The 17,033-nt window shown below is 45.6% G+C and overlaps 1 protein-coding gene across 2 annotated transcripts in view; it reads right to left on the bottom strand.

Annotated features, from left to right (window-relative positions):
• KIF2C (kinesin family member 2C) overlaps window positions 1–17,033 on the bottom strand; it is a 32,411-nt gene that overhangs the window by 10,148 nt on the left and 5,230 nt on the right. For both annotated transcript variants that reach the window (XM_074221587.1, XM_074221588.1), the window contains 13 exons: window positions 7,918–8,043; window positions 7,055–7,168; window positions 6,109–6,209; window positions 5,477–5,572; window positions 5,315–5,369; window positions 5,057–5,219; window positions 4,542–4,632; window positions 4,252–4,315; window positions 4,022–4,113; window positions 3,483–3,625; window positions 878–1,082; window positions 663–773; window positions 78–145 (listed from right to left, as the gene is read on the bottom strand). In XM_074221587.1, the coding sequence (XP_074077688.1) occupies window positions 78–145; window positions 663–773; window positions 878–1,082; window positions 3,483–3,625; window positions 4,022–4,113; window positions 4,252–4,315; window positions 4,542–4,632; window positions 5,057–5,219; window positions 5,315–5,369; window positions 5,477–5,572; window positions 6,109–6,209; window positions 7,055–7,168; window positions 7,918–8,043 (1,429 nt within the window). The remainder of the gene's footprint in view (window positions 1–77; window positions 146–662; window positions 774–877; window positions 1,083–3,482; window positions 3,626–4,021; window positions 4,114–4,251; window positions 4,316–4,541; window positions 4,633–5,056; window positions 5,220–5,314; window positions 5,370–5,476; window positions 5,573–6,108; window positions 6,210–7,054; window positions 7,169–7,917; window positions 8,044–17,033) is intronic.

Here is a 17,033-nt window from a genome sequence, read left to right on the forward strand (position 1 = left end):
CATGAGAAGTCTTGCCCCGTGTACCCACCCTCTGTCCCTTACTTGCCCAGGAGAAGCCTCTGCCATTGCCCTTGTACCTGTCTGCATATCTCAAGGTGTTCAGAGTATATTCACAGGAACTCATCCCTGGGGAGATCATGGCAATCTGGGGAGGGAGATATGGCCTAGGTTGCTGGGACCCTGGGTCATGAGGGCAGAGAGCTGGGCACAGCCATCCAAGGCCAGGGGCTGCCCCAGCCACCCCCCCACCCCCATCTTCTTGTGACAGGATAAGCCCTTGCATTCCAATTGAGTTGCTTTTGTCTCTTTTCAGGGTTTTTGCAGGACAACAAAATCTTCCTTTCTACCCATACCTCCCTTGTCTCCCGAGGAACTCTTAGCAAAACAAGGATACTGTTTTCTGGGACTCCTGGTGGGCCAGAAAGAAGTCCAGAGAAGCTCCCCAGAGCCAGATGCTCAAAGGGGACTTGAGGAATGGAGGGGCATTGGTGGGCCAGGGATGGTCAGGAGCCATAGGTGCCAAAGCTGCAGGTCATGCCCAGGCTGGAGCTTGCTCCCTCCCATTCCCCAGAGCAATCAAGAGTTCCAAGTTGTGGTGAAGAGCCATGGGATACCCTAGGCAGGCACCACTGGAAGCCCTTGGGAGCACACCTGGGCCTTACCATGCAGGTCCGGGAGTTTTCCCCAATGAAGGAGTCCCTGAGCACCTGGGTCAACTTGCTTTCCCGGAATGGTGTGTGTGATTTATTCTGCCCCAGAGCCCGAATACACTCCTGCAGGACAGATGAAGCCACTGAGGTTCTGGGACCCAAGGCCCCAACCTCTCAGAAGGGAGTCAAGGCCCAAGTGCCCCACCGCCCTGCCCTCCAGCCTCTACCTTCAAGGCCAGCAGGCTTTTATTGATCTCGGCCCCTTCCATGCGGGTCTGCCGGTCGGCACTGGACGTGTCAGCCCCTCTCTCATTCCCAGCCAGATCCACCAGCGAGAACTTGCCATGCAACTTCCCTTTAGCCCGTATCAGGATCTGGAAGCAGGCATGGGATCGGGAAGAGCTGGCATTGGCAAACGTCTGCCCTGAAGTCCTAGGGCACAGGGAGGAGTCCATTAGACAGTGTCCCTGCCTGAGCCACCATACCCAGGGGTGCTCAGGAAGGGGACCATGACAAAGATGCACAGACAGGCACAGCAGCACCAGTGTCCAGAACCAGTACAGACCTGAACAGCAGCCCCTGCTATACAGGCTTCCTGAGCTGGAGGGGGATAAAGGTTAGTAGGGAGCCAGAGTCAGGAGTCCCTCTTGTCTCAGGATAGATATTCCCATGCTGTTTATCCTGTGACCGCCCTCCCCCAGTTCTCTCCCAGGTCCATCACTGCACTAGTCTGTTTTTCTCCCCATTTTGAACCCTTAGTGAATCTGTTAACTCTACACTGACCAACTCTCTTGAAATCCACTGGCTCCCTTCTCATACTGCCCAAGCTTCAGTCTTAGATCGTATAGATCACTACCAACCGCTGAATAAAGGTAGAGAAGAATCACACGCTCCTTCTGCCTGGGCTCATTATCAAATTCAATCTCAACTGGGCCCTCGCCAGCTTACTATTCCTCTCATTTCAACTTCCTCTCCCTTTCTCCATGGCGGCCCTCCCAAACCTCTTATGCCTCCTTCCAATTTTCTCAGTTGAGAAAGCTGCCTCATATTTTATAGAAAAAAAATGGAGGTCATTTGGCATGACCTTTGTCTTCTCCCCTTTCCTCCCCCATGCCTCTCTGCCACTTTCTCCTCCTCCATCTGTCCCTCATGAAGAGGTGGCTTCATCCCTTATCATGGCCAACCCCTCTACCTGTTACTGGTCCACCCTGTCTCTGGAGCACACTGCCTCCCATCATCTTAATTTATTCTTTTTTTTTCTTTAGGTTTTTGCAAGGCAAATGGGGCTAAGAAGCTTGCCCAAGGCCACATGGCTAGGTAATTATTAAGTGTCTGAGACCGGATTTGAACCCAGGTATTCCTGACTCCAGGCCACTTAGCCGCCCCCCATTTTAATTTATTTTCAATCTCTCCCACTCCACTGGATCTTTCCCTACTGTCTACAAACATGCCTCTGTCTCTTCCTTGATCCTTTCATTCCTGCTAACTGGTGCTCTATGTCTCTCCTGCCTTTTATGACTAATCCTCCTTGAAACGGTGTCTACAACTGATTTTTCTTTCTCTCCTCTTATAACTCCTTCTGACCTTATCATTCTCCTGAAGGCCCTCTCTCCAAAGCATCTAACCATCTCCCAGCTGCCAGGACCAGAGGCTTTTACTCTGTCCTCATTCTCTTTTGACCTCTACAGCCTCTGACACTCTTGATCACTCTCCCCTCCCTTCTGGTTCTCCCCCTCCCTCTCCAACCATTCCTCTTATCTCTGATGGATCTTGCCCCAGATCGTGCCCTCTAACTTTGGGTGTCCCTCAGGGTTCTGTCCTGGGCCCCCTTCTCTTTTCCCTCTATACCACTTTACTTGGTGACCCATCAGCTCCCATAGATTTCAAGACCATCTCAATGCTGGTGATTCTCAAAGCTACCTCTCCTGCCCACTCCTCTCTGCTGACCTCCAGTCTCATCTTGCCAATTGTCTCTCAGACATCTCAAAATGGTTGCTTAAATGCAATTTGTCCAAATTGGAAAACTCATTTTCTTTCCTCCTAAATCCTCTTTCACTTCTAAACTTCCCTGTTACTTGTGGTATCACCATCATCCTCCAGTCTCCCTAAGATGGTGGCCTAGGTATCATCCTTGACTCTTCACTCTGATTGTCTTCCCCAAACTCAGCCTATTGACAAGGCCTGTCGATTTTTCCTTTGCAGCATCTCTCCTCTCTCCAATGTGGCCCCATCTCTCCCGATACTGCTTTCAACACTCCCCCACCTCCCTCCTTTTGCACTTCACACCTGGACTATGCACCAGTCTGGGGCTGGCTCTGCCAACCTTAAGTGTCTCCCACTTCAGTCCTTCCTCTATTGAACCACTAATGTGGTTTTCCTAATTAGGTGACCTCCCCACTCAGTAACCTGAATGGCTCAAATACAGAATCTTCTGTCTGGTGTTCAAAGCCCTTCATCACCTATTTCCTCCCCTCCTCTCTGTCCTGGTCTTTTTTACAACTTACTCCCACCACCTCGTACTTTTGGATCTAGTAAGGCAGGCCAGGAGGCTGTCTCCACACAGACCTGACATCTCAGGACCTTTCCTCGGGCTGAGCCCACCTGGGATACCCTCCTTCCTCATCTCGGCCTCTTGGCTTCCCTCAAGTACCAGCTAAAACCCCACATTCTTCCCAAGCCTCTTCTTTGCTGTCTTTTTTTGTAGGTCTAGTGCTCAGCACAGAGCCTGGGACATCGGGGGTACCCAATGAAGCTGGACTTGCTGCCTGAGCAACAGCAGGATGCCAGAGGGAGGCCCAGGCCAGGCCCCACTCTTCTGCCATGGCCCCTCACCTGCAGGCGCTGCCCGTCTCAATCATCCTGATGACGTCATCTGCTGAGTCCACCAGGTGCTCCTGCAGCCCCACTACCTGGACCTGTTGCTTGCCATCTTCTAGTACCCGAAGCTTGGCCTTCTTGTTCAGAAGGTCAAAGAGCTACAGTGGGAAAAGTAGAGGGCACACAAGCTGGCAGAAGTGGCCATAAGCACCACAAAGGGGCACAGCTGGCAGAGATGGCCAGTAGATGCTACTTTTCTTCCCTTTCCCCCTACCACTCCACTTCCTCTGGGTACTGAGGGCTAGGGAAGGAAGCTGGGTCAGAAGAACAGTTGGGAAGAAAACCTTCACGAGGAAAGCTTGGTGTCAAGGTCAGCAAAGATTCCCTTGCCAAGGGAAAAGCTCTTTGGGGTACTAGGACTGTCTGGAATCCTGGCCTGAGCCCCAAGTTCTGAGAGCTGAGCAGTTCTCTCAGGGGCTGCTGGCCTGGGTGAGCTCCCCTCAGTTTCACAGCAGATCAGGGTCCCCTGACCCACTTCCATCCCATCGACTGACCTTCCCATTGTAGATCTCAAAGAAGGTCACGTAAACTTCGAGGCCAAGGTTTTTGTATCGGGGTTGATTCTTTAGCAAGAAGACATCTCGTGCTAGAGGAAAGAGACAGGAAGTAGGAACGTCCAGGGAGCAGCCATTCACTCCAGCAAGGATGGGGAGGGGTGACCTGGGCTAGGATAGGGAGGGATTTCAGATTGGTCAATATGAGGTAAGGCTTCCATGGGACTTACAAGCAAATGCGTAGATACCCTTGGATGCATTCTGGTTTTTCCCAGAGAAGTCGCCGCCCATTGTCTACAAAAGGAAGTAGCAGTTTTGTGAGTTGAGGGGCCATCCCCAGGATCCAGCACAGAGCAGGAGGCCTTCAACAAGAGACCCAAGAGAATCCCCTCTCCTCTCCCTTTACACTCTCCTCCCTGTGGAGACTCAGGGACAAGATGGCACTCTGAGAAGGCTCCCAGGCCAGGCTCTGTATACAAGTCGCCTCCTAGCAAGGGTTCAGCCCCTTAGTGGAACTCACATGGGTTTTGCCACTGCCTGTCTGGCCATATGCGAAGCAGGTTGCTTTTCCTCCTTCAAAGATCGTCTGTACCAATGGTCTGGCTGTGAACCTACAAGGAAAGAAGGCTGGGGGCTGAGGGCAAGCTGCTGCCATCTAAAGCACATCCTGACCCCCCTCTCTGGCTTGCTCTGATAAGTTATATCTTAACCCCTTTTATTAACTTGGCAGAACTGGGAAAGGCTTGACGAACCCCAAACTCCCATGTCACATCAGAGCCTGTCTTTGAAATGACCAACAGCAAAGGGCCAGAAAAGATTTTTTTCTGCTCCTCTGGAAAGCCCTAATCAACACTGGCTCCTGCCATCCTGGTTGGTGCAGGAATATGCCTCTTGGGCTTAAGGCCAAACCTCACAATTTGTGTTGGGCAGAACCAGAATGTCAAGCAAAATCCCACAGGGGCTCAAAGGGTCTGGAGTTCCCCCACAGGTTGGGGTGGAGGGGGCCCCAAGGTTGGGCTGGCAGGACCCCCTTACCTGTAGACAACCTCATTGGAGGCTGTTTCATCGAAGGCAAAATCAAAGCGGAAGGCCTGGTTCTCCAGGTATTTGGTCAGGTCCACTTTCAGCTTGGGCTCATGCACCAGAAGGAGGCACTTGCTGGGGACCGAGATCACATCAAACTCCTTCTTGGCCAGTTCTACAAGAGGAAAGCCCAGGTTGGTAGCCTCAGGAGACACGCCTGGGCCACCCCCCCCCCAACCCCCATGCAACCATAGCAGGGCCCAGGTTTACCGTGCTTATTCAGAGGGCGCTTTCTAACACAGACACATATCCGATGTTCCTCTATCTGGAAGAGAAGGGGGGGGTGATAGGAAGACAAGCCATACAGTCCCCAATCCCTGCAGGGGGCAAAGCAGCAAGGCTACTGTCCAGGCAGGAGCCAAACACACTTACAGGGTCAGTCATGGTGAGTCTCTGACATTCCAGAGTAGCTCGGAATTCCTTAATCATCCGTGCAAACTCCCAGTTGGGCAGGCTGGTGTCATATTCCTATGGGGCAAAAATGTATGGGGAAGGGATCATTGCATCAGAGAGTATTGGAAAGTACCCCAGAGGAGGTAGGAGGCCCCCAAACTACTCAAGATCCATAGGTGAGCTAGGTGGCGCAGTGGATAGAAAAGCAGCCTTGGAGTCAGGAGGACCTGAGTTCAAATCTGACCTCAAACACATAATAATTGCCTAGCTGTGTGATCTTGGACAAGTCACTCAATCCCCATTGCCTTAAATAAATTAAAGAAAGAAAGAAAGAAAGAAAGAAAGAAAGAAAGAAAGAAAGAAAAAAAGATCCATAGGTGAGACAAGTCCCAAAGGGTCCAGGGCCAAAAGTGAGGGATGATAGTCAAAGGATGCTAAACAAAGGTCCTAAAGAACCCAAACTCACATTCAGTCCCAAAGAATGAATTCCCATCCAAGCAGAGCTTAGATGCATCTAGGCTCTAGAAACCCCAATAAAATCTCAGCTAAGAAGGGGATGGTGGGGATATCCAAGGCCCAAAGCAAATCCCCAGTTTGGCCCAGGAAAGCACCTGTGCCCGCTTGATCCGCATTTCTGAGTTCTGGGCTCTTTTTTCTTCTCGTTTTGTCTTCATTTTTTCCATTTCTTTCACTAGGCATGACTTCCTTCGAACTAGGGAGGAAAAACCCCAGCCCAACATCACTTACTAGGGTAGGCCTGCTGCGCCTGCAGCCCCACCTCCTTCAGCTCTGTTCTCTGAGATCCACAAAGAGTCTAGAGATGGCTTCAGGACAAACTTCACCTTTCCAAGACAGCTGTTTCTGGGGGTACTTTGTGTCAAAGTTATCACCATAAAGCACATCTGACCATAGACCCCTACTGCCACAACCCACTTCAGGGGTTGGAGTGAGGCCTGCAGCTCAAGTCTTCCATGCCCCAGCCCTGCTGTTTTCTGTCCTTGCTGAGCACAGACTCCAGCGTTATTTTAAAGGAAATGCCATGTGGTTATGGTTTTGGAGGTGACAGAAATCATCTCTACCTCCTGAAATGCTTCTCCTACTTAGAGGCCCAGGTCAGGAAACTCTCCTGGCTCTCTCCCCTCAGCTGCTTCTAGGTTACATGGTTTCACTCATCTTAGCCCCTTTTGTCATTCCTCTTTTGTAGCCCCTTTAATTTTGGACAGGAAACAAGGTCATCCCTTGGGGGCAAGGACCTGGCCATCTTGGGATTGCTAGCATTCACTGCCCATCCCCAGTCACTCGATGAGAGAAGGACACTTGTCTCTGCTATACTTCTTTTCCCGAAGGACCCTATGAGTGAAAGATCACAGTCTACCCTGCTAGCTGCCATCTATGGGGCTCCAAGAAGGAGGCTAGACAAGTGGTGTGTCTCCTTGCAGCCCATTCAACAGCTAAGCCAGTAAGGAATGTTGAAGCCCCATGTGGCTGACTCCCAGCTCACATGGCCCTCCGGGTGCCCTGCTAAGCACATGGGACCCCGCCCACCGCTGGAGCTACCTGAGCTGGGAGCAGAGTGGCTTCGGATGGAAGACGTCTGTTCTTCCGCAGTTTCACTGACTGCAGCCAGAGGGATCTCGGTCATGCTACCACGGGGGGCACGAGAGAGAGCAGCTGGGGGAAAAGGCAAGTGATGGCAGGAGTCTGACACAAACATGGGAGGCCCAGCACCCAAGTCAAGATACACACACACACACACACACACGCTGCTTCCAAATCTCAGCTCCTCTTTTGGACTTGCACAGAGGTTGCCACTCTCTAAGCCAGACCCCCATCTATTGCCAATTACCACCAGGCCCCTTCTGCTTCCAACTCCGCCCATAAAGTCTTCTCCATCTTTTGTGAACAACACAGTCCTGCAAGTGACCATGGCCCAAAGTCTTGGCACCCCCTCTGAAGTCTTTCTTCCTCACAATGGAGCCTTCCAGACCCAAGCCCCCTCCTGGCCATTCTGTGTCCACATTCCTTCTTCCTGCAGCCTTCTCTGTCCAAAGTCTGCCCCACTACATGCTGTCAGTCATCTTCCTCAAGCTCACCCAAGGCTTAGAAATCTTTAGTAGCTCTCCATTCCCAATAGGAAGAGGTCCCAATGCCTGGTCCTTCAAGGCCTCCCTACCAGTCTCTATCTCCCTTACGAGGTCCCTGCCCAGCATACTCCCACACAAGCCAGGGGCCTCTGGTTTCCAGCACTGTCGGCAGAGTCTAGCAGAGGTGCCTTAGCTTTGGAGATACCCTCCCCCTCTGGGGCCTTGAGGTAGAGAAGTTCCAGTTTTGAGCCCAAGGTGGCTCACTTCCCCCTTCTTCCTGCCAGTCCTCATGTTTGCGTCATCAATGGTTCAAGCCAGGCTCTGCTTGTTACTTACTAGGAACTGTGAACTGACTCCTGGTGTTGGCAGCTGCAGAGGGATCTACCTCCATGTCATTCTCCTGGGTCACAAGCCTCTGAGTTTCTGCAATGACAGACATCCGGGTGGTGCGGCCACGCAGAGCTGAAGGAAGGAAAAGGCCAAGAGAGATTGTGAGAGGGAGAAGAGGAGCTTGGGCTTCGGGGAGGGTGAAGGACCCTACCAAGCCATGAGAAGTGAACAAAATGAAGATCTGAAGATCTCTTCACATCTTCTCTTGGCAGGGTCTACAGCTCCCCACTCACCAGCACCATTAATGAAGTGGCCTTCTCCAGCTCCACAGAGGGGGCTTAACTGGGAGGCAATGAGAAGTCACAGTGGACAGATCCTGAGGACAATCTGTCCCCAGAGCAGCATCGAACCTCAATTTAAAGAGGAGCACCAATCTCATCCTTGAACGATGCTCCCTCTGGCTCTCTGTGTAGGGCTTCCAGGAATTAAAAGGAGAAAAGTGGGGTAAAATGATGGGAAGGTCTCAGGGCAGGTTTGGGGAGCCCCTGTCAGCTTTCTGCAGGTCTCCTGCTAAGCTGAGGATAACCACAGAAAAGCCTGGCCTTCTAGCTAGTACCCCATCCCTGGCAAATACAGGGAACCAGAGGTAACTTAGAGAGGTAAGCACCACCTCATGGCCTCTGTAACATGTAAATGAACTCAAGACCAGAAGATGGCTATGGGAGGCTATTAATATCTTAATCAAAAGGGACAGGGAACATGTAAAATTACCCCTTTTTCAGAGGGGTAACAGTCACAGGAGAGGTAGCATAGAGTTAATGGAGAGAGAACTGGCCTCTCTAACACATACTGGTCCTAGACAACTCCCTCCTCAGATTGTAAAGTTGTTGAGAAGGTGCCAATTTCCTTTAGTCAAGGAAGTTTTCTAATACTACTGAAATCACAGATCAAAACCCTATTCAATATATATTCCCATTTAGAAACCCAAGACTAGAGTCTGGAAAGTCAATGGAGGAGGAAAGAGAAACATGATCTTTATGACTGAAGAATACCAAAGACTATTTCAAGTTTTCCAGTCATTGGGGATAGAAATACAATGATGAAAGAGCTGCTGCATTTGCTGTGACTTTATCTCCCCATCTGGTCAGAAGGAAAAAGCAGATGATGAGTACAGGCAGCCCAGAACAAGCCTGCTGGGGAGGCATAAGGTGAAGGGATGGTAGGTATCTAGCTGACTGGAATGTAGTGATCAAAAGGGAAAGGACCCCAGTCAAGCCCAAGGGAACCTATGGTTCCCACTCTCAACCTCTGATCCTGGGGGAATCAGGTTTTAGTCAGTTCTGAGACAGCACCAGGTGTCCAAAGAAGATCTTTAAGAAAAATTAGGCTAAGAAAGGTGGAATGATTTTAAGATTGAAATTCTGTTGATAGGAGTGGCTAGGTGGTGCAGTGGATAAAGCACCGGCCCTGGAATCAGGAGTACCTGGGTTCAAATCCGGTCTCAGACACTTAATAATTACCTAGCTGTGTGCCCTTGGGCAAGCCATTTAACCCCATTTGCCTTGCAAAAAAACCTAAAACAAAACAAAACAAAAAAAAAAAACTTGTGAAATTCTGTGGATACAAAAGTATCTTAAGGAGAAAAAGGGAGAAAGTTAGCTAAAGACTGATGCTAGTATACACAACAGAACCCATCAAACCCAAACTCAACAATACAGGAAGAGTAAATGAAGGCAATTCATTTGTACTATCACATCCCAATCCCTGATATGCTAAATGAGGAAACAGAAAAGAATGCTGATGAAAAAAATAGGGAGAACAGCTGATGCCCTCTCAAGATGACTCACTAATAATGACCTGAGAGGACAATTTTTGATGGTATAGGGCAGAGGTCCCTAGTACCCAGGGGAAAAGAAACTATAAATCCTTAGGCCTTACACCAAACAAAGATGACAGAGAAGAATATCAAGAACAGCTCCCAGTATGTACTTTCCCAGTTTCTATAGGCTCTGCCACCATCTCCAGAGGTATCCTTGGGACAGAGACAATAAGGTAATGGACCCTTTCATAAGGCAGGAAACTATAGCCATCCACATCACTCCAGTAACACAGCTGACACTGGGAAATGTGACTAGAAGGAGCCTGCCAAGCTTATTTTGTTTGTAATAATAACAACAGCAAAAAAACCTTTGAATAGAACAAAATGATGCTTCAGGAAGGCAATCCTCCAAACAGTTGTTCAGAATCATACAATCTTGGAAGAGGTAACAGAGGTAACATGGACAACTCAGAACAAATACAACATGAGACAAACCCCTGACTTCTACTCTAAATAAATAAGATTGGAGCCACCCTCACTGAGGGAAGTCTAGCACACCAAACCCAAATGGATCAGTGACTGTGTAGAGAGGGTAGTCTTCTTTATCACAGAGAGCTATCAGCAATCACTAAAAGAAGTTTAAACTAAACCTAGCAATTAGAAGAACCAAATGGGTAAAGAATGCCCATTGGACAAGGCTGTCAGCTGAATGGACAAGTCACAGAGTGGCCCCCTGGGCACATAGATCTTGGACAGGTTTTGACAACAATGCTGCCTGGCTGATAAGTCCAGAAACCTTGGTTTCCAAAGAATTCAAGGAGATTACAAAAAGGGCAATGGAGGCACACTGGGCACCAGCGGGTGGCAGCACATTACCAGTCAAGAAAGACGCTAAACTATAACCAATAAGAGAAGAAAAAGAAATTGAAGCCATTAGGATAGGCAATGAGGAAATTAAACTATCACCCTTTGCAGATGATATGATGATACATAAAGAATTCCAGAGAATCAGTGGACAAATCAGCTGAAATAACTAGCAAGCAAAGTTACAGGATATAAAATAAACATACATAAATCATCAGCATTTCTCTATATTACCAACAAACTAGGAAGAGAAAGAAATTCCATTTAAAATAACTGTAGACAATATAAAATACTTGAGAATCTACCTGCCAAGACAAACCCAAAAAACGATATGAACACAATTAAAAAAACTTTTCAAAGTAAGATTTAAACAATTTGAGAAATATTCATTGCTCAAATAGGCTGAGTTAATATAATAATTTTTTTGTTTTCTTTTTCTTCTTCTATATGGGGATAGCTCTCTGAACTGCTGAGAGGAGTTGCATCCATCAAGGTTATAATATAATAAAAATGGACAATTCTATCTAAATTAGTTTACTTACTCAGTGCCATACCAAACTCCCCAAAAAATTATTTTACAGAGCTAGAAAAAAATAACCAAATTTACCTATAAGAAAAAAAGAGGTCAAAAACGTCAAGGGAATCATTGAAGAAAAATGTGAGAGGATGGTGGTAGTATCCAATCAGTACCAGATTTCAAAGCAGTATTTATCAAAACAATCTGGTACTGCCTAAAAAACAGTGGAGATCTGTGGAGTAGATTAGGTAGACAAATGACCATAGTAATCTGATTTTTGATAAACCTAACTATCCAAGCTTTTAGGAAAAGAAATCTCTATTTGACAAAAACTGCTAGGGAAACTGTAAAACAGTATGGCAGAAATTAGATCAGACCAACAACTTACACCACATACTAAGGTAAGTTCAAAATGGGTACAGGATTTAGACATGAAGCATATTAGAAGAGCAAGGACCAGTCTACCTGTCAGATCTATGGAGAAAGGGAAGAAGTTATAATCAAATGAGATAAAGAGAATTATGGGATATAAAAATGAGTAATTTTGATTACAAACAAAATGAATGCCAGCCAAGATTAGAAGGAAAGAAGGAAACTGGGGGAAAAATTTTACAGCAAGTTTCTCTGATAAAGGCCTCATTTCTCAAATATATGAAAAACTGAGCTAGGTGGTGCAATAATAGAGTACCAGCCTGAAGTTAGAAAGACCTGAGTTCAAGTCTGAACTCAGACTTTTTTTTGCAAGGCAAATGGGGTTAAGTGGCTTGCCCAAAGCCATACAGCTAGGTAATTATTAAGTGTCTGAAGCCGGATTTGAACTCAGGTACTCCTGACTCCAGGGCTGGTACTCTATCCACTGTGCTACCTAGCTGCCCCGAACTCAGACTTTTGATACTAGTTGTGTGACCCTGGGCAAGTCACTTAAATCCAATGGCCCACAGAAACTTCCTCCCCCCCCAAAAAAAGAGAGAATGAAGGATAAATATCATCATCATCAGAATACAAGTTATTTCCCAACTGATAAATTGTCAAAGAATATGAACAGTTTTCAGACAAAAAAAATTAAAGCTATTGAAAGTCACATGAAAAAATGCTCTAAGGGAAGGAAGTAAGAATAGGGGAAAAATTGTAAAACTCAAAATAAATATAATCTTTAATAAAAAAACAAAAAATATTCTAAATAACTACTGATCAGAGAAATGAAACTTAAAATAACTCCGAAGAATGACCTCACACCTATCAGATTGGTTAATATGAGAGAAAAAGGAAAAATAAAAAATGTTAGAGACATTATGGGAAAACTAGGACACTAAAGCACGGCTGGTGGAGTTTTGAACTGATCTAATTGGGAGAATAATTTGGCTATAAAAACTGTGCATACCCTTTGACCCAGCAATACCTCTTACTAGATCTGGATCCCAAAGAAAGTAAAAAAAAATAAAAGTAAAAGGATTCTATGCATACAAAATATTTACAACAGATCTTTCTGGGGTGGCAAAGAATTGGAAACAGAGAAGATGCTCAATTGTGGAACTGCTAAACAAGTTGTGGCGTATGATTGTAGTGGAATACTGTTGTTCAAGATGGTTTCAGAAAAACTTGAGAAGCCCTATAGGAATGGACGTGAAGACAGGCAATCAGGAAACATTGCACAAAGTAACAGCAATATCGTATGATGATTGACTATGAATGCCTTTACTATTCTGATCAAAACGATCCAAGACAATTCCAAAGGATTTATAATTATAATTTAAAAAACCATATACCTCCAGAGATAGAACTGATGAAGTATGAATACAAAGCATACTTCAATTTTGTTTGATTTTTGGTGTTTTCTTTTGCAACATGGCTAATTTGGAAATATGTGTTTTGTGTGACTTCATATCTATAATCTAGATCAAAGTTCTTGTCTTCTCAAGGAAAGGTAAGGGGAGGTAGAAAATCTGAGCTCAAAATTAAAAAAAAAATGAGAAAAAATAGGAAAAAAGAAATAAAAAAATAAAAATAAAATGAAACAAAATAAGATACTAGAGATTCAGATCCCAGAAAAGGTCTTGACTAAGGAGGCAATGGACAAGAGTACAATGAAGTAAGCAGGTAAGCTGAGGACAGACAGAAACTGCAGCTAAACCCTATGTCAGAGGCAGACAGACACCTTTGGGACAAGTTGAGATGGAGGTCTGGAAGGAGGCCTAAGACCGCCTGAGAAAATGGAATTCAGATATTGAAGAAGAGAGTAAGACTCAATTCTTTAGGGCAAGAAGGACAGGAGCAGCTAGGTGGCATAGTGGGTAAAGCACCGGCCTTGGAGTCAGGAGTACCTGGGTTCAAATCTGGTCTCAGACACTTAATAATTACCTAGCTGTGTGGCCTTGGGCAAGCCACTTAACTCCATTTGCCTTGCAAAAAACAAAACAAAACAAAAAACAAAAAACAAGGACAGAACCAAAGTGGTTGGTTGAACAGGAAAATGACCCTCTGGATCACCCTCAAAGACATCAAGATATCAGACTTGGACCAACCCCTCTCTGGATCCTGAAAACACCAGACAAGATTTTTTTGGGGGGTGGAGGGAGGGCAAGGTAATGGGGTTAAATGACTTGCCCAAAGTAAGTATTAAGTGTCTGAGGCCACATTTGAATTCAGGTCCTCCTGTCTCCAGGGTCTGTCCACTGGTGTCACCTAGCTGCCTCATTAGAGCTGATTTTCGAAAAAATTCTGGAAAGGTAGTTTGATAAAATAGATAAATGCCTTGGAGCCGGGAAGACCTGGCTCTGCCTTTGACATCAACTGTGATGCTTGACCCAATCCCTTACTCTCTCTGGACTCTTGGGCACCTTTCTACGTCTATGGTGCTGAGCTGCTGCCAATTTGCCTTTACTTACTGGGAGTTAGCTCTCTACATCAATGGGGGAAAATAATCGCACAAATCAAAATCAGTCTAATCACTTCAGCTAAAATATCATGGAGAAAAGGAGCATTCCAGTGGAACTGGGTGGGCTGAACAAATAGAAGCCTCAAACTTTAACTGCTGAGTCTCAGCAGAATTCTCGCTTGTTATTTAAGGGATGGCTGAGGAGGAAAGGGAGCAATCCAAAGCAGGGAGCCATGAAGATTTTAGTTAACTGATTTCTTTAATGGACAGGGTTACAGGGCCATCAGATCAGGGAGTAGACACAGCATTACCTAAACTGCTGCAAGGAATACAGAAGTGTCTTCTGATGGCAAAATATAAGCAAGATGGTGACACAGAGATAATTCAAAATCATCAATGGGTCACTATCCAACTAGAGAGAAGTCCTCAGCACAGGAATCTAGGACCTGTTCACTGCCCTGTTCTCTTCAATATTTTTAGCAGTGACTTAGATGAAGACAGCGATGCTGATGACACAAAGATTTAGGCAAATAGCCAATATGTTAGTAAAGATCCATAGATCACTAAGTTGGGAAAAACAGGCTGGATATTAACAGTTATAAGATAAATTGGTCCCTTTACCAAGATAAGATCCAAATGGTTACAGGACTCAGACATAAAAAACAATACTATAAGCAAATTGGAAGATCAAAGACTAGTTTACCTGTCAGATCTATGGAAAGGGGAACAGTTTATGACCAAGGAAGAGTTGGAGAACATCACCAAAAACCAATTAGATGATTTTGATTACATTAAATTAAAAAGCTTTTGCACAGATAAAACCATTGTAACCAAGATCAAAAGAAATGTAGTAAATTGGGAAACAATCTTTACAACTAATGATTCTGACAAAGGACTCATTTCTAAAATATACAGAGAACTGAGTCATATTTTCAAAACAAAAATCCATTCCCCAATCAACAAATGGTCAAAGGATATGCAAAGGCAATTTACAGATGAGGAGGTCAAAGCAATCCATAGCCATATGAAAAATTGCTCTAAATCATTATTAGAGAAATGCAAATTAAAGCTTCTCTGAGGTACCACCTCACACCTCTCAGATTGGCCAATATGACCAGAAAGGATAATGATCATTGCTGGAAGGGTTGTGGGAAATCTGGGACACTATTATACTGTTGGTGGAGCTGTGAACTCATCCAACCTTTCTGGAGAGCTATTTGGAACTTCACCCAAAGGGCAACAAAAATGTGCATACCCTTTGACCCAGCATACCACTACTGGGTCTATACCCTTTAGAGATGATGAAAAGTGATAAAAACATCACTTGTACAAAAATATTTATAGCAGCCCTGTTTGTGGTGGCAAAGAATTGGAAATCAAGTAAATGTCCTTAAATTGGGGAATGATTTAGCAAATTGTGGTATATGTTATGTCACGGAACACTATTGTTCTATTAGAAACTAGGAGGAATGGGATTTCAGGGAAGCCTGGAGGGATTTGCATGAACTGATGCTAAGTGAGATGAACAGAACTAGAAAAACACTTTATAAAACAGCAACATGGAGGTGATGTTCAACCTTGAAGGACTTGCTCATTCCATCAGTGCAACAATTGGGAACAATTTTGGGCTATCTGCAAAGGAGAGTGCCATCTGTATCCAGATAAAGAGCTGTGGAATTTTTTTTTTTTGCAAGGCAAATGGGGTTAAGTGGCTTGCCCAAGGCCACACAGCTAGGTAATTATTAAGTGTCTGAGACCAGATTTGAACCCAGGTACTCCTGACTCCAGGGCTGGTGCTTTATCCACTACACCACCTAGCTGCCCCCGAACCATGGAATTTGAACAAAGTTCAAGGACTATTCCCTTTTAGAAAAAAAAACATATCTTATTGTCTGATCTTGTTACCTCTTAGACTTCTTGTCTCTTTCTTAAAGATATGATTTCTCTCTCATCACACCCAATTTGGATCAAAGTACAACATGAAAACAAAGTAAAAACTGACAGATTACTTTCCGTGGGGGATGGGGGGAAGGGAAGTAAGATTGGGGGGGGGGAATTGTAAAACTCAAATAATATCTTTAATAAAAATAAATTTAAAAAACAAAATAAAATATGTACACACACACACACACAAAGATAAATGGGTGTTTAAAGGAACCTTCCTGAATACAAGCTAAGGGAGGTAGCGGGTCATCCATGCTGAAGGAGATCATAAAATGCCAAGCATCAATAAATTCTCTGGCACTAAGATTAGAGATCTCAGAATAATTAGAATCCCACAGCCCTCCAACCATGGTCAGACAACAATGGATTAGAGTCCACTGGATGGAGGAGCTTGCCCAGAATGTAGTGAGGAGGAGGAAGAGGGTAAGGATACAGTGCCACCCAAAGGATATTCAAACTGGAGAAGAGCCCACTTGTGTATGTGCAAATGTGTGAAAACTGGGCATGTATACGAAGGGCCGGCATATGGAAGAGGATGTGGACTTATTCTGCTTGGTCTCTGAGACTTGAGGTAGAAGTGGCCAAGGCGATTCACAGTCAAATGGGTTTCCTTAGAAGGTCAAGAGTCCCACGTGACAGGATGGAAGTCTCCGGGTCAACACTAGTGGACTACTCATCAGACCGATTTCAAAAAGATTGGCCTGGGAAGTCCTGTGCTACCTCCATTTCCTTCCCTCAGAAGAGGAGCCAGATGGGCATTGTCCCATGCCCAGAGCCTCCATATATTCCATAACTACTCCCAGGGGGCACTTAGTGAGTGGAACTGAATTGTGGAGTAAAGTGAACTATAGTAGCTGAAAAATGAGAAATAAGTTTGGGGTCTAAATTTCCAGAGGAGATGATTTCAACAGGGAATTCTCACCACCAACATATATTACAACCAAACTATAGGGTCCAAGAGATTAGTTCAAGGGGTGTCAAATCATTATCGATGGCCCCCAGAGCACATAAATGTTGAGAGGGAGGAGGGGATCCATTCAATCATATAACCTCTCCGAAGATTTTACAACCTGCAAAAACACCCCCAAAGGGTCTAGGAGCAC

The sequence above is a fragment of the Macrotis lagotis genome, chromosome 2 (assembly GCF_037893015.1).
Source record: "Macrotis lagotis isolate mMagLag1 chromosome 2, bilby.v1.9.chrom.fasta, whole genome shotgun sequence".
NCBI classification, from domain to species: domain Eukaryota; kingdom Metazoa; phylum Chordata; class Mammalia; order Peramelemorphia; family Peramelidae; genus Macrotis; species Macrotis lagotis.